The sequence below is a fragment of the Pseudophryne corroboree genome, chromosome 1, assembly GCF_028390025.1.
Source record: "Pseudophryne corroboree isolate aPseCor3 chromosome 1, aPseCor3.hap2, whole genome shotgun sequence".
Taxonomy (NCBI): domain Eukaryota; kingdom Metazoa; phylum Chordata; class Amphibia; order Anura; family Myobatrachidae; genus Pseudophryne; species Pseudophryne corroboree.
The window spans coordinates 731,981,738-732,006,372 of record NC_086444.1 but is presented as its reverse complement, the minus strand read 5'-3'; the positions used below and the strand labels follow the sequence as shown (position 1 = coordinate 732,006,372).

The following is a 24,635-nucleotide window of genomic DNA, read 5'->3' as shown; positions in this document are numbered from 1 at the left end:
GGCATGGCCACGGATAAAGTGGCGTGGCCATGCCCCTTTCCCTAAACTTTCAAAGGAAGTTTGGAGAGCCAAAATTCGGTACAGACCATAAAAAAGGGACTGTACCTGCCAAAAAGGTACAGCTAGAGGGTATGCCACTGCATCTGCAGCAAGTCTCTGCGCTGTAGATAGGGGAAAAAATCCTTTTACTGCAGCATCCTATGTCCTGCTGCCAGTCCGCCTGCCCCCTCTGGCATCAACAATCCCCACTCCCTAGCTGCGGCGCAGGTGAAACAAAAGCTGCTGCGGCCACCGGCATAGATGTGTATGAAAGCGGCGCAGAAGAAGGCTTTCACAGCCCTCCCTGCGCCGCATACTCTCTGAGCCCCGGAGCCTCCTTTGCGAGTGATGTCACAGAAGTGCCTCCCCGCCACAGCCGCGCCCAGATCCCCAGAGGCCTTGACTCCGCAACACAGCACCTGGCCTGCTGGCCTGGAAGCCCCGGGATGGCTAAAGTAACGAATAGAGGGGGTGATATTGTGGAGGGTAATGTCTGGACGCTGAATCAATGTAAAAGGTGACAGTACTGTGCAGTGCAGTGCAGTGGGTGTACAGTGTCACTGACACTGCACAGCACTCTCACCTTTTACACTGATTCAGCCAGTCAGTCAGTTCTGTCAGCCAGTCACTATTGTTAGCGCCGGTGTCCCAACATGACGCATCACAGGGAAGTAGACGCACTAAATAAACTACACCTCTCAGCAGCCCTTAGCGCCAAAGCATTCCGGTGCTAAGGCCTGCTGGGAGCTGTAGTTTATTGAGTGTATCTTCTTCCCTGTAAAGTGGCGCATTGGGACACCTGCGCTAACAATAGTGACTGGCTGCTTGGCTGCTGTGCGAGTCTCCGGGAGAGCCACTGCCAAAGGGAGGACAGCAGCTTAGCTGCTGACAGGAGGGGAAGCAGGAGAAGCATTACCCGCCCCACCCCCACTCGCAGTACCTTCCAGGGCCGTCTTAACAGCAGTGTAAGCCCCTGGGCACAGCAATGCACTGGGCCCCCTACCCATCCTCCAGCGGTAGGGGTGGGGAGTGCTATCAGCGGCAGCTTTGATGTCCCACGGGCGATAGGGGGTGTTCTGTCTTCCGCTCAGCACGTAGGACCTGGAGCAGTAATTTCTGCTAATTACTCCTTTACTGCACAGATGGGGCTAAACTGTAGAAGGGGGAATTGGGCTGAATGAAGAAGCCCTGGTACATGACGTTTAGGGTGGTAGGGGGTGTTTAATACGTAGGGGAGGGGTGGATAGTGGGGTGGGCTTAATATTTATCATTTTCCGGTGGGAGGGCAGCTTGCTTGACTGCAGATATCTCAAGTTCCTGAAAATAGATTTCTTAGCTTTGAATGGGATAAAAACTAGAGAGAGTCCCACCTTTCAGGAGGTACTGGGGACTTAGGGCTCAGGTTTCAGGTGCCAGAGCAATTCACCAATGAAAACCTAAAACTGCATATTAGGCGTGTGGAGCTGGAGCAGGGACCAGCTGCTTGAAGGCTGATATTTCTGGTTCTGGGCATAGTAGAGACAAGCTGCTAGTGTCTACCAAAAGGAGAGAGTCACAGCTTTTGGGTTATACCCTCAGAAAAACTCTATGTCAGACAGAACCCAAGATATCTGGCTGGGAAGAGCAATTAACAGGCTTGGATGGGGACCACTACTTTGAGGTCGGATATCTCCGGTTCCCCAGGGCCGATTTTCAAAAACCTGGTACCCCTGGAAAGAGGGAACTCCCAGCTATCAGCCTAGGACCCTTATACTCCTGGGACCCTTGGGCAAGAGCCCATTGAGCCCATACAAAAAGACGGCCCTGGTACCTTCGGGCCCCATCAGCGGCACCCCCACTCCTCCCTCCACCACCCGCAGTGGCTCAGTCCCCCTCCCCACCCGCAGCACCCTGCCCCTCTCCCACCTGCCGCACCCACCCCTCCCCCACCCGCGGCACCCCCGCACCCGCGGTGGCTCCGGACCCCCACTCGCAGCACCCACACACCCGCCCCTCCTCCACCCACGGCATCCCAGCAAACACCCTTCCCCCACCTGCCGCACCCCCGGACCCCCTCCGCCATCCGCATCTCCCCCGCACCCGCCACTCCCCCAACCACAGCACCTACTAGGTGATTCATCAGGCTCTGCGTGCGCTGTTCATGCCGTTACAAGGGGCTACGAGACCTTAACCATCGCACGCCTTTTGTCTGTGCAATATTTGACCACTCACACAATTATGATTGGAGGTATTACTCCATTTAATACAAATATTGCACGCCACAAGGGCGTACAAGGGTTAAGGGGGCGTGAAGAGCGCCTGTAGGGCGCGATGAATCACCTACAGTAGTTCTATAATATACTTTTAGTATAAGTGAAATGTTAATTTCATGTTTTGCTTGTGACCATCTCTCCCCAAACTTTAGACATGCGTAATCTAGACAATATAAAACCACATCCTAATCTTCCCAAAATGCCTAAATCCTGCCCCGTTCCATCCAGAAACCGGGTTGACTACTGGTGGGCTATTGAGTTAATTCAGTGGGTGAGATTCAAATTATATATCACGCCCAATTTCCTTTCTAAAATGATCTCCGTTATCGTGCATATTGCGCCCATAGTAATCAGGTTTAGCTGTGTAAAGGGTTGGGTGCCTCACTACTCCGGGGTAGTGAGCTGAAATAATGATACAACGTCCCTGAGTGCAGAAATAGAATGAGTGTGGAAATGGGTGAAAAGAATTGAAGCCCGCCCAGTGTATCTTACCTTTTTGCAACAAAACAGTGGAGGGCTACAAAAGCCGCAACTGCAAGAACGATCAGCCCAGTCCTTGCAGAAATCCATATATTATCATTCAAAGCTACAAAAACAAATGGATAGAAAATAAATTATATGTTATCTGTGTCAATAACTACTGTTCTACTACTACTACTACTACTACTACTACTACTACTACTACTACTACTACTACTACTACTTTTATAAGCATCAAAAACATACTGTAGCACAAAGGTTTAGTATTACAGCATGAAGAAAAGAAACTGAAACATTGGGCCTGATTCAGAGTTGCACACTATGGGGGTATTCAGAGTTGATCGCAGCAGCAAATTTGTTAGCAGTTGGGCAAAACTATGTGCACTGCAGGTGCGGCAGAAACATAACATTTGCAGAGAGAGTTAGATTTGGGTGGGTTATTTTCTTTCTGTGCAGGGTAAATACTGGCTGCTTTATTTTTCCACTGCAATTTAGTTTCAGTTTGAACACACCCCACCAAAATCTAACTCTCTCTGCACATGTTACATCTGTGCCCCCTGCAGTGCACATGAGGGTCATTCCAAGTTGATCACTCGCTAGCTATTTTTTGCAGCGCAGCGATCAGATAGTCGCCGCCTATAGGGGAGTGTATTTTCGCTTTGCAAATATGCGAACGCTTTTGCAGCCGAGCGGCACAAAAAAAGTTTTTTGCAGTTTCTGAATAGCTCTGGACTTACTCAGCCACTGCGATCACTTCAGTCTTTTTGGTCCCGGAATTGACGTCAGACACCCGCCCTGCAAACACTTGGACACGCCTGTGTTTTTCCAAACACTCCCAGAAAACGGTCAGTTGACACCCATAAGCGCCCTCTTTCTGTCAATCACCTTGTGATCGGCTGTGCGAATGGATTCTTCGTTAAATCCATCGCCCAGCACCGATCCTCTTTGTACCCGTACGACGCACCTGCGCATTGCGGTGCATACGCATGCTCAGTTTTGCTGAGTTTTAACTTGATTGCAGCCCTGCAAAAAATAGCTAGCGAGCGATCAACTCGGAATGACCCCCATGATTTTGCCCAACTGCTACCAAATTTGCTGCTACGATCAGGTCTGAATTAGGCCCTATACCAATGTTTTTGAAATTGAGTGAAATCTGAAAACTGAGCATGCATCACTACCACAAAGCACATGTGCAGCAACTGATTTGTGATTACGCTCACAGTGAGGATTCATTAGCAAGTGATTGATAGGAAGTGGCGCTATGTCTTAAGGATATGGGGGTAAATCCAAGTTGATTGCAGCAGGAATTTTTTTAGCAGTTAGGCAAAACCATGTGCACTGCAAGGGGGGGCAGATATAACATTTGCAGAGAAAGTTAGATTTGGGTTGGTTATTTTGTTTCTGTGCAGGGTAAATACTGGCTGCTTTATTTTTACACTGCAATTTAAATTGCAGATTAAACTCACCACACTCAAATCTATCTCTCTCTGCACATGTTATATCTGCCTCCTTTGCAGTGCACATGGTTTTGCCCAACTGCTAACAAAGGGGGTCATTCCGAGTTGTTCGCTCGCAAGCTGCTTTTAGCAGCTTTGCACACGCTAAGTCGCCGCCTACTGGGAGTGAATCTTAGCTTATCAAAATTGCGAACGAAAGATTCGCAATATTGCGATAAGACATCTCTGTGCAGTTTCTGAGTAACTCGAGACTTACTCGGCATCTGCGATCAGTTCAGTTCTTGTCGTTCCTGGTTTGACGTCACAAACACACCCAGCGTTCGCCCAGACACTCCTCCGTTTCTCCAGCCACTCCCGCGTTTTTCCCAGAAACGGTAGCGTTTTATCACACACACCCATAAAACGGCCAGTTTCCGCCCAGAAACACCCACTTCCTGTCAATCACATTACGATCACCAGAACGAGGAAAAAATCGTGAGTAAAATTCCTAACTGCATAGCAAATTTACTTGGCGCAGTCGCAGTGCGGACATTGCGCATGCGCACTAAGCGGAAAATCGCTGCGATGCAAAGAAATTTACCGAGCGAACAACTCGGAATGACCCCCAAAGTTCCTGCTGCGATCAACTCAGAATTACCCCCGTAGGGCCTAATTCTGAGTTGATCGCAGCAGCAAATTTGTTAGCAGTTGGGCAAAACCATGGGGGTCATTCCGAGTTGTTCGCACGCAAGCTGCTTTTAGCAGCTTTACACACGCTAAGCCGCCGCCTACTGGGAGTGAATCTTAGCTTCTTAAAATTGCGAACGAAAGATTCTCTAAATTGCGACCACACACCTCTTAGCAGTTTCTGAGTAGCTCCAGACTTACTCGGCATCTGCGATCAGTTCAGTGCTTGTCGTTCCTGGTTTGATGTCACAAACACACCCAGCGTTCGCCCAGATACTCCTCCGTTTCTCCAGCCACTCCCGCGTTTTTCCCAGAAACGGTAGCGTTTTTTCGCACACACCCATAAAACGGCCAGTTTCCGCCCAGAAACACCCACTTCCTGTCAATCACACTCCGAACATTAGAACGAAGAAAATACCTCGTAATGCCGTGAGTAAAATTCCTAACTGCATAGCAAATTTACTTGGCGCAGTCGCAGTGCGGACATTGCGCATGCGCATTAGCGACTAATCGCTCCGTTACGAGAAAAAAATACCGAGCGAACAACTCGGAATGACCCCCCATGTGCACTGCTGGGTCGGGGCAGATATAACATGTGTAGAGAGAGTTAGATTTGGGTGGGGTGTGTTCAAACTGAAATCTAAATTGCAGTGTAAAAATAAAGCAGCCAGTATTTACCCTGCACAGTAACAAAATAACTCACCCAAATCTAACTCTCTCTGCAAATGTTATATCTGATCCCCCTGCAGTGCACATGGGTGGTCATTCCGAGTTGTTCGCTCTGTATTTTCTTCGCATCGCAGCGATTTTCCGCTAATTGCGCATGCGCAATGTTCGCACTGCAACTGCGCCAAGTAAATTTGCTATGCAGTTAGGAATTTTACTCACGGCATTACAAGGTTTTTTCTTCGTTCTGGTGATCGTAATGTGATTGACAGGAAGTGGGTGTTTCTGGGTGGAAACAGGCCGTTTTATGGGAGTGTGTGAAAAAACGCTACCGTTTCTGGGAAAAATGCGGGAGTGGCTGGAGAAACGGAGGAGTGTCTAGGCGAACGCTGGGTTTGTTTGTGACGTCAAACCAGGAACGACAAGCACTGAACTGATCGCACTGCAAGAGTAAGTCTCGAGCTACTCAGAAACTGCACAGAGAAGTCTTTTCGCAATATTGCGAATCTTTCGGTCGCAATTTTGATAAGCTAAGATTCATTCCCAGTAGGCGGCGGCTTAGCATGTGCAAAGCTGCTAAAAGCAGCTTGCGAGCGAACAACTCGGAATGAGGGCCATGGTTTTCCCCAATTGCTAACAGACTTGCTGCTGCGATCAACTCAGAATTACCCCCATAATGTAAGGGTCATATTAACAATGATTATTAGTTTTTTTGCTCTCATAATAAATAAATAAATAAGTAATGATTGCCCTCATAATTAATACGTACATTGTTCCTCTTTTTATGTTCTAAATGAAGCTCAAACAACATATGGATTAAATAATTTTGCCTCTCACAACAATTCTTTCACCTTGCAATTTACTCCATTGATTTAGTATAGCACTACTTTATAAAAATAAAAACCACAAAATGTATTATTAAGAAATCGAAATACCGAATTTAGGGGGTCATTCCGAGTTGTTCGCTCGTTGCAGATTTTCGCAACGGAGCGATTAAGGCAAAAATGCGCATGCGCATGGTACGCAGTGCGCATGCGCTAAGTAATTTAGCACAAAATTTAGTAGATTTACTCACGTCCGAATGAAGAATTTCCATCGTTGAAGTGATCGGAGTGTGATTGACAGGAAGTGGGTGTTTCTGGGCAGAAACTGACCGTTTTCTGGGAGTGTGCGGAAAAACGCAGGCGTGCCAGGATAAAACGCGAGAGTGTCTGGAGAAACGGGGCGGTGGCTGGCCGAACGCAGGGCGTGTTTGTGACGTCAAACCAGGAACGAAACGGGCTGAGCTGATCACAGTGTAGGAGTAGGTCTCGAGCTACTCAGAAACTGCTAAGAATTTTCTATTCGCAATTCTGCTAATCTTTCGTTCGCAATTCTGCTAAGCTAAGATACACTCCCAGAGGGCGGCGGCCTAGCGTGTGCAATGCTGCTAAAATCTGCTAGCGAGCTAACAACTCGGAATGAGGGCCTTAGTCCCAGATTTATTAAGCCTTGGAGAGTGAAAAATTGCACGGCGATAAAGTACCAACCAATCGGCTCCTGTTATTTTTCAAATACAACCTTTACCATGGCAGTTAGAAGCCGATTGGCTGGTACTTTATCACCGTGCAATGTATCACTTTCCAAGACTTGATTAATCTGGGCTGAAATGTGGTATTTTGTAAAACTATGATTTTCCAATGGCAGATATATAGGGTAAAGGAAAGGCTCGGTGGCACTCAGTATCTGTTTCCATAAAGCATCGACAGGACTCACAGGTTCTTTTATTAAGGTAACATGTTACCTTGAAAGGACTAGTGAGTACTGAAACGTTGTTGGTAAAAGGAAACATAAATATAAGATTACTGCTTGAGGCTGGGTACACACTACAGGGCAATTTGCCATTTTGTAACAACAAATAGTCTACAATGTGTAATGTGTACGCCCAATTTGCACACTTCCACAGTCACTAGCGTTGTCTTCCGGTCGGCCCTGCTGCAGGTCCAGCAGAAGATATCACTAGGGACCCCGTGCAGTGTAAATGAAGGAAGGAACAATATGTTGTTCCATCCTTCATATGTGTATGGCCACTCCCTGCTGGTCCAGGCTGAAGAGAATTTGTCCCCGACCATCGCGACAACTGTTTGTCAATGTAGTGTGTACCTGGCCAAAGTCTTGGAGTGCCAACAAGTCTTGCCTTTATCCCACATAATTGGCGGGATGTAATGGCGGGATGTAAAGGTGCGTGTTTTGGTCACAAACGTAAATCGCAAGCGACTTATCGAGAGATTTCAAAACAGGAAACGGGATTTTTTTTAGACCAACTGGAATGCGAGTTTCATTTTGTGAGTTGCAAAGTGTGCTAGAAAGTCACCAATTGGCTCACAAAGATCTTCTGATTTATGCATCACACACCCTATATAAACCCCTGTCCTCCATTTTGTACTTTTATAGGTAGTAAGATTTTGGAAGGAGCAGGAGAGTTTACTGTGTAAGAGTAGTGTTGTTTTGCAGCTGACAGAATGTCTTCTAGGATACGTGGGAGAAAGCAGAGGATGGGGGTGGTGGTGGAGGAGGAGGTTGTTTTGGAAGATGCAGAGAGTGTGGATGAGGGTAGCACTGACGATTTGGATGAACAGGACAGTAGTGAGGTGGGGTGCAGGAGAAGGAGAGTGAGGAGGAGGATGCTGATGAATTTGACGAAGGTGGTGAACTATGAGGAGAACTGTGCATTGGCTCATGCCGTGGTCGTAGTTTTTCCTCATATGCTCGGTGAACACTCCACCGCACATAGGTAGCATGTACGAAGGCCGGGACCTTAAAAAAATATTTTAAAAAATGTTCAATGACAGGAGGTGGCCGTTCTGCTCCAGCTACGAAGAGGAGCTGCCTCAAATTTTTACCCCTGTAGTCCTGCCTCATCATCGATACAGACCGTCCAGAATCCCCCTTGTGTCCTGGTAAGTAAATAGACTAATGTCCCCCCTTTTAACTGTACCTTTCAAAATCATTTCCCAAAGTATTTTGATTATCCTCTTCATGGTGAACATGTTTTAATCATAATATATACACATATTTAAAAAAATATATATAACCAAAACATTGGCTATGAAGTAAACATATTTTAATAATATCATTGTGAAAATGCATAATTTTCAAATACATTTTAAAATATATTCTTATATATCCATAATATTTTAATAGTTTAAACCATCATCACATTTGTTTCAGTATCCATGAAAAGTTTTTCTTTAGGTTTAACCACTTGCCTGGCATGGTTGCATCAGATGCGACCACATCAGGCTGGTCTTTCCCTGACATGGTCGGATCTGATGCGACAAATCACAAAGCTCACTGTGTGGTAGCAGGAAGCAAAGCTTCCTGTCATCTCTGCTGTCAGAGGGACCTCTGCCACTGGGGAAATTTAAAAACAATATGTTTCAGGTCCACCTCGTGCAGTAATGTGCCAACCGCGCACAACTCCACCAGCACCAGATGTCCCAGCCCCATGTGTTGGCCTGGTGGCCCATACCTCAGGGGAGGAGGAAGAGGATGTGATGATGGAGCACACTGTGATGTACCAGCCACAACCCATAACCCCTCCACAGCTGCCACAACAGCCACCACCCACCCCACAAACCAGTATACCATGAGTGGATGAGCTAGTGGTGTCCCTGGACCACTTAAGGGAGGCACAGTTGGCCTTTATGGAATGACAGACCCAGCAAATGGACAGCATGGGCCGACAGCTCCGGAGACTAAATAGAGACTCCTCTGTAGCTCAGGGAACCCGCTACCACATGTCTATGGACATCTGGATGCAGCTGTCCGAGCTGACCCAGGCCACCCGCGAGTAGACCATTGCCATCCAGGAGCAGACAGCAGCTTTTGTGGACTTGCAGTGTGAAATTGAGGCCCGAAGGGATCTTCAGGATGTTCAAACATCCTCTACAGTTAGCTCCCAGCCCCCAGACTGAAGCCCAAATGACTCCGCCAAGGTTGAAGTGTGTATGTACACCCGGTGGGGGGAGGGCCTCCTAAAGAGGCAGGGAGGGGCAGAGGATCCCCTGTCTCTAAGTGATTTTTTTTGTTAATTTTACCTTACTTTGTAATTGTTTTGTTTAATCTTTATACTGCTGTAAAATATTGTTTAAAGTTTATTTTGTTACATTGTTAGCGAAAACTGATTTTACATTTTTTTAAATGGGTGTTTTAAATTGTAGGATCTACAGTAAGTACACTATTTAGGATGTAAATGTTAGGGTAATATGTTTGTGTAATGGCTTTTTCTCTCACTTACATTTAACATAGTAACATAGTAATTGAGGTTGAAAAGAGGCAAAATGCCCATCGTGTTCAACCTGTATTAAATTGTGTTGATTATAATGTACCTGCTGAAGTAATGTTTTATGACTATTTAACAACTATAAATCATGTTACACCCAGATTAACAACGTCAATATTTTAAATGTTATAACCCTGGATATAATTTTCAGTCACAAATGTATCCAATCATTTTTTAAATGCATTTACAGATTGCGCCATTACTACCTTCCCTGGCAGTGAATTCCAAATCCTTATTGCCCTAACAGTGAAGAACCCTTTCCTCCGTTGTGTACGGAATTTCCTCTCCTCCAGCCTCAGCGAGTGCCCACGTGTCCTAAACAGTGTCCTTTTAATAAATAATTCCTCTGATAACTCTTTGTAATGCCCCTTTACATATTTGAAGATATTAATAATGTCTCCTCTTAGACGCCTCTTTTCCAGTGTATACATATTCAACCTATTTAGCCTTTCCTCCAAATTCATCTTATATAGGACCAAAGTTCTTCTTTTTTAACCTTTTACTGTTTATGTATTTAAAAAACTTTTTAGGATTGGTTTTACTCTCTATAGCGATTTGCTTTTCATTTTCCATTTTAGCGGCTCTTATTGCTTTTTTGAATTTTTTATTGCATTCCTTGTAATACTTGAAAGACTCCTCCTTTCCATTAGATTTTAAATGCTCTGAAAGCACGCTTCTTGTTATCCATTTCTACCTTGACCTTCTTGTTAAGCCACATTGGTTTCAGTTTAGTACTCCCTCGTTTACTGCCCATGGGATAAATTTGTGAGTATTGCTATCTAGCAACCCTTTTAAAACATCCCACATTTCTGAAGTGTTCTTGTTATGAAACAAAACTTCCCAATCAATGTATTTAATTGCACATCTCGGCATACTGAAATTAGCCTTTCTAAAGTTAAACATTTTGGTTGAACCCTTATAGCTATGTTTCCTGAAACTGATGTCAAATGTAATCATATAGTGATCACTGTTACCCAAAGACTCCCCAACTTTGATATTTGATATAATATCCGCATTATTAGTAATTACTAGATCTAGAGTAGATTTATACCTAGTTGGGTCCTCGACTAATTGGGAGAAGTATTGATCCTTTAACATATTTAAGAACCTGCTGCCCCTCGCTTTAACACAGGAATCATTACTCCAATTTATATCAGGATAATTAAAATCCCCAATCACTATGATGTCCCCCAGTCCCGCAGCCCTTTTGATTTGCTGCAAGAGTTGTTCTTCCTCATGTATGCTAATATCCGGCTGTTTGTAGCACTATTTAGGGTTTAAATTAATGAAAATGTGATTTTAAAGGTAAAAAATTATTTGGGGTTGTTTTATAAATGGAAAAATGCTTTTAATGTGTTTTATGTTTTTTTCCACATGGTATCACTCTCATCTCGCCTATCAGAACCATGTCTATTTTTTGGCGAGTTTACAACTCGCACCCTATTACATTACCCGAGCTGTATGTTCACTATGGGAAAACATCTGGATGTGAGTTTGAACTGTGGGGGTCATTCTGTCGTTGTTTGCAGCGCAGCGATCAGGCAAAAAAACAGCACTTCTGCGCATGCGTATGGCGCACAGTGTGCACGCAGGATGTATTTTCACAAAAGCTGATGCAGTTTCACACAAGGTCTAGCGACGCTTTTCAGTCGCAGTGCTGATCGGTGAGTGATTGACAGGAATGGGGCGTTACTGAAAGGTAACTGACCATTTCCCGGGAGTGTGCTGAAAAACGCAGGCGTGTTAGGTACAAACGCAGGCATGCCTAGGGAAACAGGGGGGAGTGGCTGGCCGAACGCAGGGCGTGTTTGTGACGTCAAAACAGGAACTAAACAGACTGAAGTGATCGCTAGCTAGGAGTGAGTCTCGAGCTACTCTGAGACTGCACAATCTTTTTTTGTAGCAATGCCGCGATCCTTTCGTTCGCACTTCTGCTAAGCCAAGATACACTCCCAGAGGGCGGCGGCCTAGCGTTTGCACTGCTGCTAAAAGCAGCTAGCGAGCGATCAACTCGGAATGTTTTCTCAGTCGTCAGGATGTACATGCCGGCGAGTGGGGCCTCCATCCAGAAGTGTTTCAACTCCTAGTGGAAAAGTGTGGCCTTCCAGACGTAGATCTGATGGCATCTCGAAACAATCACAAGGTTCCGGTCTTCGGCGCAAGGACAAGGGATCCTCAAGCAGCATTCGTGGATGCGCTGGCGGTGCCTTGGAGGTTTCGGCTGCCGTACGTGTTCCCTCCGGTGTCACTCCTGCCCAGGGTAATTCGGAAATTCAAGCAAGAAAAAGGAAATCTGCTTCTCATAGCTCCAGCGTGGCGCAGACGGCACTGGTTCTCAGACCTGCAAGGCCTATCGTCAGAGCGTCCAATTCTACTTCCACAAAGCCCAGACCTCCTCGTTCAGGGCCCCTGTGTCTACCAGGACCAAGCCCGGCTGTCTTTGACGGCGTGGCTCTTGAAGCTTCTGTCTTAAGGGCTAAAGGGTTTTCTGAGGCGGTCATTCAAACTATGTTGCGGGTCCGGAAACCGGCTTCTGCTCGGATTTACTATAGGGTCTGGCATTCTTACTTTGTTTGGTGCGCATCTAACGATTATGACGCTTCCAAGTTTAGTATAGCCAAGTTGTTGGTTTTTCTTCAACAGGGCCTGGACTTAGGCCTGCGTCTGGCCTCCCTCAAGGTTCAAATATCTGCCTTGTCGGTGTGGTTTCAGAGAAAAAGTGCGACCTCACCTGATGTTCATACCTTTACTCAGGGTGTGTTGCGTATCCAACCTCCCTATGTCCCGCCTGTGGCTCCTTGGGACTTGTCGGTGGTTTTGGAGGCGTTACAAGAGTCTCCGTTTAAACCTCTTGGTTCAGCTGATCTTAAGTGGCTTTCCCTTAAGGTGGTGTTCCTGCTGGCTATTGCTTCAGCTAGAAGAGTGTCGGATTTTGGTGCCTTGTCCTGTAGTTCCCCATATCTGATATTTCACCGTGATCGGGCGGTTCTTAGGACTCGTCCCGGATATTTACCTAAGGTGGTTTCTTCGTTCCACCTTAACCAGGAGATTGTGGTGCCGGCACTTGTTTCTCCTGATCTGTCTCCCAAAGAGATGTGGTACGGGCTCTCCGTATCTATGTGAAGAGAATTGCTTCGATTAGAAAATCTGATTCTCTCTTTGTGCTGTTTGGATTTCACAAACGGGGCTGGCCTGCTCACAAGCAGACTTTGGTCCAGATGGATTAGAATGGTGATTGCACATGCTTATGTGAGGGCTGGTCTATCAGCTCCTGCTGACATTACGGCCCATTCTACTCGGTCTGTTGGACCTTCTTGGGCGGCCCGCCGTGGTGCGACCCTTGAACAATTGTGCAAGGCGGCTACGTGGTCCTCTGTGAACACGTTCATAAGGTTCTATACCTTCGATACTGCCGCTTCCCAGGATGCTTCCTTTGGATGCAGGGTTCTTGTGCCCGCTACAGTACGTCCCCTCCCATAAGGAACTGCTTTAGGACATCCCCTATGTCTATCCTTGTGGAGCCCAGTGTACCCCGCAGCAGAAAACGAGTTTTATGGTAAGAACCTACCTTTGTTAAAACTCTTTCTGCGAGGTACACTGGGCTCCACAAGGCGCCCACCCTGACGCACTTAGCTTCTTTTGGTTTGTATCACATTAGCCGCTGACACTTCTCCTGTCGTGAGAGTGTGGTGTATGTGGCTACTAACCATTGTCATCTCTTTTCCTGCTATTGCATTGGGCTGGTTAACTAAAAACTGAGCTCCTGTGAGGGTTATAGAGGAGGCGGCGCTATGCATTCTGGGAACATTCAAAGCTTTTCAGCCTGTTGGTGCCTCGGATCAAGATCCTAGTCTACACCCCTGGCTTGTTGGACTTTGGCACCACTTTATGCTTTACATGCAGGCCTTAGGCTCAGTGTCACTAGCCCCTGATGAAAACTACTGTGAGTCTAAATGTTGAATAAAATGTGTGAGTTTGATGATTCTCGCACCCTATCACATTGGTCGAGGTTTCAAAATATGCGAGTTTAGCGCTACTCGCACTCCATTACATCCCGCTAAACATGTGAGGTAGGCACCGGAGCAGTATCTACCACCATAACAACATGAGTGTCAATAATATTTTTTTATATATACTTGCATGCAGAATGGCGCTTTTGGCAAAGTAACTGGAATGGCCGGGGTACCCTCCTTAGATTAGCATACACATTAGCATACACATCTCATTGTCCATGAATATAGAAGATGCGGCACTCCAAATGTCTTTTTAAACAGTGAAATTAAATTTTTATAAGCCAACATTTTAAGACCCTACGGCCTTGAAACGTCGGCTTATAAAAGTAAGATGTCACCGTTTGAAAAGACCGTTGGAGTGCTACCATGTCTGTATTCATGGACAATTATTATATATATATATATATATATATATATATATATATATATAAACTGTAAGTGTAGATAATTGAGCAAAATGATCAGAAAATGTACCAGGTGGCTGCGCTCATTGTATTACGATCCCGCAGCGCTACTGACACTCACGGCCAGGGCCGTTGCCATGTGGGGAGCCGGGTTTGTTTACCCTAGCTACATCACCCGCACAGCGGCGGCTTACAATGAGCGTCTGGCTCATTCATCCCGCCCTGCTGCAGCGTGGGCTTGGCTTGTTGGACTTTGGCACCACTTTATGCTTTATAAGCAGGCCCTAGGCTCAGTGTCACTAGCCCCTGATGAAAACTACTGTTGGTTGAAACAGCTGTCGGGCTACAGCTGTAGGATCTCTTGTTATAGATTTGTTTTGAAGAATACATTTATCACCTTCTTTTCATATGAAACGTGAGGGCTGGTTTTTTTTTTTCTTCATTTTTCTTTTGCTGGAAAAGTGAGTGTTCATATTATTGTCACATTACCTTGCACCGCAATTTTTTTCAACATTGCTGTGTGTGGTCTTACCATATATATATGGACTGTGACGCAATAAAGTATTTGCATTCTATTCAGTCTCTTGAGTGCCGCCTTCCCAACCGTTCTACACAGGTGATTCAACACCGTGGATGGCACCGGAGCAAGAAAATTGTGAGACAAGGGGTGAGTTGTCTACGGCGGCACTCCGAAGTACAGATGTACAAACACTCTGCTATTAAGTGTATGTAATTGAGCAAAATTATCAGACAATGTAACAGTTTGGTGTATTGTAACATTATATATACAGGTTGAGTCTCCCTTATCCAAAATGCTTGGGACCAGAGGTATTTTGGAAATCGGATTTTTCCGTATTTTGGAATAATTGCATACCATAATGAGATATCAAGGTGATGGGACCTAAATCTAAGCACAGAATGCATTTATGATACATATACACCTTATACACACAGCCTGAAGGTCATTTTAGCCAATATTTTTTATAACTTTGTGCATTTAACAAAGTGTGTCTACATTCACACAATTCATTTATGTTTCATATACACCTTATACACACAGCCTGAAGGTCATTTAATACAATATTTTTAATAACTTTGTGTATTAAACAAAGTTTGTGTACATTGAGCCATCAAAAAACAAAGGTTTCACTATCTCACTCTCATTTAAAAAAGTCCGTATTTCGAAATATTCCGTATTTCGGAATATTTGGATATGGGATACTCAACCTGTACTGTATATCTTTGGTAGAAAACGATACTTCGTGTTTATGGGTTTTCCTGAAAACATGAACTGTGTTCGCTGAGTTTGTATACAGTATTTCTACCTTTTTTATTTTAGTTCTGACCTGTGATGAAAAATGCAGCTTTCATTTTGTCCACTTGGCCTTACCTTTTTCAGGAGTAGATACAGACTTAAAACTGCTTCCAGTTTGTTCTCCATAGACGGTCACTCCTTTAACCTCAAAGGTATAATTGAATCCCAAAGGCAAGTCTTGCACAAGGTAATGAGTCACAGATGAATTTTCAGAAATCTCTCCTTAAAATAATGTCACAATATTTTGAGTTATTACACTAAGGGACCCATTTATCATTGATCACATGTGCAATGCAATATTAGCGCCCAGGATTGCTTTGCTGAATGCAATAACATCAGCCAGATGTATCATCCGGCACAGGCAGGGATAGGGTTTCCGAAAAGTATCCCATCCCAGCGATGCATCAAGTGTAGTGCCGGAGCTGCTGCACGTGCGTGGTCCCCACTGACCGCACATGCACAGCGGCAACTTCCGGGGGGGGGGGGGGGGGGGGAACCCTCTGATAGCTGGAGATGCGATTTGTAGCCCATAGGTTATAATGGGGTGGTAGCTGCAGGCACCAATACTGGGAATGCTTTGCATTTTGGTAGCATTGCATCCCCCATAAAAACCTATGGGGGATGCGGCTGCCGGCGGCAATGGAGGAGTCGCAGCAGGTATCTGAGATACATACTGGGGTCCCTCCTACATTTCAAGGATGCTTAATATTAGCAGCTAACCCCACGAAAATCTGTCTAGAAAATAGTGCCTCTTATGTTCACTGTTTTCAAAACCCAATTTAGTTTTAGTACTGTGTATGTTCTCAATTCTAAATCAATGCAGAGTATTCTGGCGCTATATAAGATAGTGACAATAATAATGCTAACATTAATGAAGAAAATGGCCACTTGCAAATAATAAAAATACTGTACTATATTACCAAGCAGTCAAGTAAACACTATTCTGAAAGGATTAACGCGGTATTGAAGTCCAGATGCTGGACATTAGATCAGGAAGGTCATTTTGTATACATATTGGGGGTCATTCCGAGTTGTTCGCTCGTTGCCGATTTTCGCTATGCTGCGATTTGTTGCAAATTGCGCATGCGCAAGGCACGCAGGGCGCATGCGCTTAGTTATTTAACACAAAACTTGGCAGTTTTGCTGTGGCTTCTGCGGCGCTTTTCAGTCGCACTGCTGATGGGTAAATGATTGACAGGAAAGGGGCGTTTCTGGGCGGCAACTCAGCGTTTTCCCGGCGTTTGCAAAAAACCGGATGCGTGTCAGGGAAAAACGTGGGAGTGTCTGGAGAAATGGGGGAGTGGCTGGCCGAACGCAGGGCGTGTTTGTGACGTCAAACCAGGAACTAAACGGACTGAGCTGATCGCAATCTAGGAGTAGGTCCGGAGCTACTCAGAAACTGCTAAGAATTATTTAGTAGCAATTCTGCTACTCTTTCGTTCACTATTCTGCTAAGCTAAGATACACTCCCAGAGGGCGGCGGTCTAGCGTGTGCACTGCTGCTAAAAGCAGCTAGCGAGCGAACAACTCAAAATGATGGCCATAGAATGGTTCCTGGCTTAGGTTCAAGATGTTTTTCCCAAAGGCTATTTCAAACAGATTTTTCTCACCTGAGTTCTGGGATGATGATTTTATTATTATTATTATTATTATCCTTTATTTATATGGCATCACATGGGATTCGCAGCGCCCAATTACAGAGTAAACAAATTAGCAAAACATGAAGACAGTGACTTAAGGGGGGTACTCAGGGAGAGATCCATGCTTAAAATCTAAGCAATCTGACTAGATTGCTTATATTTTAAGCACAGATCACTCGTGTGTATACCCCACAGCGATAGCGATGCGCGACCCCTCGCATCGCTATCGCCGGTGCTAGATTGAGCCTGCATGCAGGCCAATCTACCACGTCGCTCATTTCACCTGCTGGGTGAAATGAGCGGCCCCCCATCCTCCCCCACATTGCGCTGTGCTGAGCGGCGGGAGAGATGTGTGCTGAGCGGTTCGCTCAGCACACATCTCTCCCGTGTATACCAGCCATTACAGTTCAATACAATATAGGACAAGCAGTAGCGGATCTTGCCACCGGCAAGCAGGACTTTTGCCCGGGGCGCCGCCTTCCGGAGGGCGCCGGCGCCATCCGGAGGGCGCCGCACCAGGGCAAGATCCGCTGCTGCTGTGCCCCCCGCTGCTGCTGGCCGCTGTGAAGGGAAACTAAAGTTTCGCTTCGTGGAGAGGTCCTTTACTGTGCGGTGCGTGATGACATCATCGCGCACCGCACATTAAAGGACCTCTCCACGTAGGGGTTCAGAGCGGCCAGCGGCAGCGGGCAGCGGGGGGCACATTTCAGAGCACTACAGTAGTCTGTACAGGGAGCGTAAATGACCACGCCCCCTGTATGAAGCCACGCCCCCCATCGCCGCCCTGAGGACAAGTACAGGGTATATAGCTGCGTCAATAAACAACACTGAAATAAGTATCAGGGCAGCAGAAACTGAAGGATTTGGTGACGTCAAAGGGAGTATTGAAAAAAAGATAGGTTAAGTAAGAAATTTAAAACCACATGAGGGAAGAGGGCCCTGCTTGTGAAAGCTTACACTTTACAGGGGAGGGGTCCACAGACAGGGGTGACACAGATTTGGTAGAGTGAGCGTGGGCCACAGAGGGCCTAGGATAAGAGACGGCTGGGTTTGGCGAAAAAGTGTGTCCGTTTGAAATTTTGTAAAGAGGTGGAGAGTCTGAGGGGGAGAGGTAGAGAATTCCAGAGAAAGGGAGCAGCTCGTGCAAAATCTTGGAGGTAGGAGTAGGAGGAGATAATCAGAAGCAGGAGAGGCGGCGTGCATTAGCAGAGTGAAAAGGACGGGTAGGAGTGTAAAGGGACATAAGGTCAGAGATGTAACTGGGAGAGGGGTGGGTGAGGGCTTTGTAGGTGAGTGTAAGAAGCTTGAAATGGATTCTGAAGGGGAGTGGAGAGAGGTATGTGTCAGGAATGCCAGTCAAGAGGAGATGACAGTAGTCCAGTCTGGAGATGACCAGCGAGTGGATAAGGGTCTTAGGGGTACATTTACTAAGCAGTGATAAGAGCGGAGAAGTGAGCCAGTGGAGAAATTTCCCCATCAACCAATCAGCAGCTCTGTATCATTTTATAGTATGCAAATTATAGATGTTACTTCAGTGCTGATTGGTTGCCATGGGCAACTTCTCCACTGGCTCACTTCTCCCCTCTTATCATTGCTTAGTAAATGTACCCCTTAGTGGCATCCTGGGTGAGAAAGGGTCTGATCCTGGAAATATCTCTGAGATGTAAATGGCAGGCTTGTGAGTGGTGCTGAATGTGTTGTTTGAAGGAGAGGGAGGAGTCAGGGATTACTCCAAGACAGCGCACTTGGGGATTAGAGAAGATAGTAGTGCCAGCAATAGATAATGAATTTGTTTGCCACAATTTGTTTCTGGACACATTTGTCAAAATAATAGCCCAGATATATGCAGGGGCTGAATAGCAACATTTATATTTCCCCTAAAAATCACTTTTAGAATAAAGCGGGTAACCCCAAATTTGATAGGAATACTTAAAAAGGCTAGGAAGTGGGAACACAACATATTTCAAACTGAGCAATCTAGCACATACAGTACAATAGGACAGTGAGATATTTATAATAGTGACTTGACTAACTATAGTTCCAATTGACATTACCAAATGGTTTTTGGATACTATTATCGATATAGGTTAGGGGGTTATTCAGGGTTGTTAGCAAACCAACAAACACACTAATGGCAAAACTCTCTTGCTCTGCATGTGGGATAGATGTAATATGTACACGAGCCGACAGTTAATTTAACAGACACGCCGCTGCCGCCGGAGACCCAGGAGGGACACACAGGAGAGGCGCGCACTGTGCCCTCCCGTGTCCTTCCCAAAACAGCACAGCAGCAGGGGAGCCCGGGAGGGGGGACGTGTACTTGGCACCGGGGGGGGCATATTTGATACTGGGGGGTATATGTGTACCTGGCACTGTGGGGGCATATTTGGCACTGGGGGGGGGGGGGGGGGGGTTATATATGTAACTGGCACTGGGGGGAGCATATTTGGCACTGGGGGGGTGGGGGTGGTATATATGTACCTGGCACTGGGGGCACTGGGGGCAGTATATATATGTACCTGGCACTGCGGGAGCATATTTGTCACTGGGGGAGGTACAGTATATATGTACCTGGTACTGGGGGAGCATATCTGGCACTGGGGGGGGGGGGGGGGGTATATATGTACCTGGCACTGGGGGAGCATATTTGGCACCGGGGGGGCATATATGTACCTGGCCCTGGGTGAGCATATTTGGCGGGGAAGGGGTGGTGGTGGTATGTATGTACTTGGCACTGGGGGAGCATATTTGGCACCGGGGAGTATGTGTGAACCTGGCACTGGGGGAGGGCATATTTGGCACTGGGGGAGTATGTGTGTACCTGGCACTGGGAGGGGGGGGCATATTTGGCACTGGGGGTATATGTGTACCTGGCACTGGGGGGGCATATTTGGCACTGGGAGTATATGTGAACCTGGCACTGGGGGTATGTGTGTAGCTGGCACTGGGGGGCATATGGGGCACTGGGGGCATATGTGTATCTGGCACTGTGGGGGAATATCTGGCACTAGGGGCATATGTGGCACTGGGAGCACAGGCCTAGCAACAAGCATTACCCCCTGGTTACAAGCACAACACCCAGCTCATGAAATCCCTGGCAACAAGCATTATCCCATAGCAACAAGCATGACACCCAGTGCATGAAACCCCTGGCAACGAATATTACCCCCTGGCAACAAACTTGAAACCCAGCACATGATACCTCTGGCAACAAGCATAACACCCAGCGCATGAAACCCCTGGCAATGAGCATGACACCCTGGGCATGAAAACCCCTGGCACCGTGCATAGAACCAAGAGCATGAAACCCCTGGCAACGAGCAGGTACTTTAAAAGTAATTAGAAGCCTTACTGTAGGACTTAATGTGTAATGGGCATTGCAGTGTGTGGTATACTATATCACAGGCATTTTGGTATGTGATATAATGTCTCAGGGTCATTGCAGTGTGTGGCATAATGTATCACGGACATTGCAGTGTGTGGCATAATGTGTCACAGGCATTGTATGTGCTATAATGTATCAGGGGCATTGCAGTGTGTAGCATAATGTATAACAGGCATTGTGATGCGTGTCATAATGTGTCACAGGCATTATGGTGTGTGGCATAATGTGTCGGGGGCATTATTGTGTGTGGCATACTGTGTCATGGGCAGTGGCGTAAGTTCGTACCAATTGCCCGAAGGCAAGATAAATATTGGTGCCCCCCTATTTCCTATATTAAGATAAATATACATATGTATGTGTGCGTGTATGTGTGTGTGTGCGTGTGCGTGTGGAGTGTTCTGAAAAAAATGTACATACTGTGTTTATACATTTAATTGTCTTGTATTTTAAATCACACATTTCTTAGCAGTCATGATCCAGGATTAGAACCCATGACCTGTTACACTGACAGCAAACACTTTACTGATGGAGTTATTTTCTCCTGTACAGGAAGCATAAGAATTTTAAGGGCCATTACAGTATGTGGCATAATATATAATGGGCATTACTATAAGGAGGAAAAATGACAAATAATGTAAGGGGCATGAATCAGGATTATTTTTTCCCCTCTGGTGGCCAATGTCTGGGCGTGCAGGTTGCAAAGCTGGGGTATAAGGTAGTCTTTTCCTGCAATGCCACGCCCCATCATGCAAAGCCACACCCATTTCAGCAAGGCCACACAACTATTATGTGGCGCACGCAGATTCACTGCTTTATTAGTGCCAGTTATGGGAGGGGAGGGGGGGGGGCAGAGAATGTTTTGGCTTGGGGGAGAAAAATGTATAGTTACGTCCCTGGTAGGGTGTGTTCAAATTGAAATCTAAATTGCCAGGGTCGGACTAAGGGGCGACAGGGGCGGTCATCCCAGGTCCCCCACACATTAGGGGCCCCCACATACAAGAGTATTTAAGTGGAGATTTCCTCCTTCGGCGGCTGAGTAGTCCCGCCGCCAAGGAGGTTATCCATGTTGAGCGAGTCTCGTGGGATACTCCCGTGGGGACAGTATGCGGGATGCGGCAGAGTGTGGTGCACCGGCACTTTGTCTACCCCGGCTGCAGGGCCAGTTCTACAAATACTCTGTTTACGTGGCGCCGCCTAGTTGAGGGCACCATAGCCCGGCCGCAACATGCAAGTTTCAGTGCACACATTGGCAGCAGCTGCAGACTTAGCTTAAGTTTAGGAAGACCATGTGTCTCACTGTGACACAGCCGCCGTTTGTGCAGCACCATGCCGTACTTTCTGGGGACAGCACCTTTGGTTGGTGACAGGTGAGGTCCGGAGGAGACTGCACTAGCCGCAGCGCCAATATTATCAGCTATGGGTGCTCGGAGTCAGCAGGCAGGCTGAGGTGGCAGAGCCTCCCATTATATTAGATCTCTCCTGGCTTGCCTGATCACTCAAACTCACTGAGTGCAGTGTCAGCACCACACTACTCAGAGCCTCTTTCTGTACTTGGTGTGGTTGGCCATAGTGACAGCCTGACAGGCAGGACTCAGAGGAGCAGCTGCAGTCTGAGGCAATGTTTATGAGTGACTGTATATGGCCATGTAATTACCCCACTGCCACTTGCAGAGCCGCAACTAGGGGGGAAGGGGGGGGGGGGCGCTAAGGGGGTATGCCCAGGTGCTGAGGGGGTGCTGAGGAGTTACAGAGGAGCAGGGTTTTTTTTTTTACCGGCAGTGCTGTTCTGCTCCAGTGAGACATTAGATGGGTCCAGAGGCAGTGTCTCTGACCCACCTGTCTGCCCGCAGCTGGCTCCGACACTGTGCGGGTGAGCTCCAGTACCTGGGATCTCTCCTATGCCGCCTACTGTCTTAAACTTTCTTCTTTGCCATGCAGTGCTGTGACTAGCATGCGGTGCACAGTGCAAGCTATAGAAACGAGCTAATGATGCTGTGTTTTTTAGCAGGCTATGATCCCGGCTGCCTGGTCAGCACCAACCGATAACAAACTGCCGCCTACACACCACTGAGAGGACACTCTGCCCCCCCGGGCTTTTTCTTGTTAACAGGTGCAGTCAACGATGTCACAGAAATCAAAGGCTCACTTTGCTAGCTATCCACTTGACAGTGGAAACTAAGGAATACTTGCCTACTCTCCCGGAATGGCCGGGAGGCTCCCGAAAATCGGGTGACCCTCCCGGCCCCCCGGAAGAGCAGGCAAGTCTCCCGATTTGCGGGGTCCCCCCTGCCCGTCCGCCCACTTAGTGTGTAAAGTGGGCGGTCCGGGCAGTCGATGACGCGATTCTTGCTCAATCGCGTCATCATAGCCACGCCCCTGCAGTGTAATGCCGGTGAGTGTGGCATTAGAGTGGGGGCGTGGCTTAAAGGAGGTGCCACTGTGACCCCGCCCTTGCACCGCCCCATCCCGCCCTTGCTCCGCCCCCATCCCGCCTCTGGTCACCCCCTCCTTTACGTCACAGCCTCCCCTGCCCGCCCGCTGAGCCGACCTGGCTGCTCTCTCCCGCAGAGAGCAGCCAGAATGTCGGTAAGTATGAACTAAGGGCCTAATTCAGATCTGATCGCATCAGCAAATTTGTCAGCAGTTGGGCAAAACTGTGTACTGCAGGGGGAAGGGGGGGAGGCAGATATAACATGTGCAGAGAGAGATAGATTTGGGTGGGGTGAGTTCAAACTGAAATCTAAATTGCAGTGTAAAAATAAAGCAGCCAGTATTTACCCTGCACAGAAGCAATATAACCCACCCAAATCTAACTCTCTTTGCACATTTTATATCTGCTTCCGCTGCAGTGCACATGGGGGGTCATTCCGACCCGATCGCTCTCTGCAGTTTGTCGCAGCGCAACGATCGGGTCGGAACTGCGCATGCGCCGGTGCCGCAGTGCGCCGGCGCATGGCAGCTTTCGTTACTTAGCGATCACCTCTGAGACAGAGGCGGTCGCTAGGCGGAAGGGGGCTGAACGGCGGCGTTAAGCCGCCGTTTAGGCGGAGCGGTCCGGCCAACGCAAGCGTGGCTGCGACGGCTACGTGACGTCTCACGCAGCCGCTGCGGCCAGCGGGAGCAACTCCCGGCCAGCCGCAGTAGCAGCGCTGGCCGGGAGTTACTCATCAAATACAAAGGCATCGCCTCTGTGCGATGCTTTTGTATTTGTGCTGGGGGGCCGGCACTGACATGTGGGGCGGACTAGCCCTGTGCTGGGCGTCCCCCCGCATGTCTGAGTTAACGATCGTAGCTGTGTTAAATTTAGCACAGCTACGATCAACTCGGAATGACCCCCATGGTTTTGCCCATTTGCTAACAAATTTTCTGCTGTGATCAGATCTGAATTAGGCCCTAAGAGCCTAGACAACCTCCATATCTCACTGAGTATCACTACAGCAGCTTTGTGGTGAGCTTAAAGACCAACTTTATCAGAGGTGGATTTAGACCTCATAGGGCCCTAGGAAAGACACCAATTTGGGGCCCCACTTCCTCACACAATCTTCAGCGTGTACCCCCCCCCCCCCCCCCCACAATTTTATCAGGTAGACAGGCCAGTGTATGCCCCAATTGTAGCAGGCAGATGGTAGTGAGACTACTGTGGTGTAATTAAAATCACATTGCAGACACTAGGCACAGGCAGGCACAGGCGAACACTGAACATGTACCTCACCCTCTTCAGTCTGTACTCTTATCTGGGTGCATCCTGGGCTGGCTCCTCTATCTGTGCGTGTGACGTCACACGCACAACACACTGAACAGGACACAGGTGAGCACTGGAGCTGGCAACCGGCAGCTGTCTAATCACTGACAGCCAGGGGCGGAGTTGGAATTTAAAGCTGCCCAGGGAACATTTCTGAAAGTGGCCCCACTGAGGCATGGTCATAAGCAAATGTCGGCAAATAGCACCCCTAGAAGTATGTTCACAACAAATGACGTTTTAACCTACAGTAGG

At 47.3% G+C, this 24,635-nt stretch overlaps 1 protein-coding gene across 1 annotated transcript in view; it reads right to left on the bottom strand.

Annotated features, from left to right (window-relative positions):
* Nucleotides 1-24,635, bottom strand: part of LOC135047596 (interleukin-31 receptor subunit alpha-like) — a 172,001-nt gene that overhangs the window by 54,238 nt on the left and 93,128 nt on the right. Inside the window, exons 8-9 of the mRNA XM_063955467.1 lie at nucleotides 15,692-15,838; nucleotides 2,784-2,877 (exon numbers count right to left, since the gene is read on the bottom strand). Coding sequence (XP_063811537.1) covers nucleotides 2,784-2,877; nucleotides 15,692-15,838 — 241 coding nt within the window. The remainder of the gene's footprint in view (nucleotides 1-2,783; nucleotides 2,878-15,691; nucleotides 15,839-24,635) is intronic.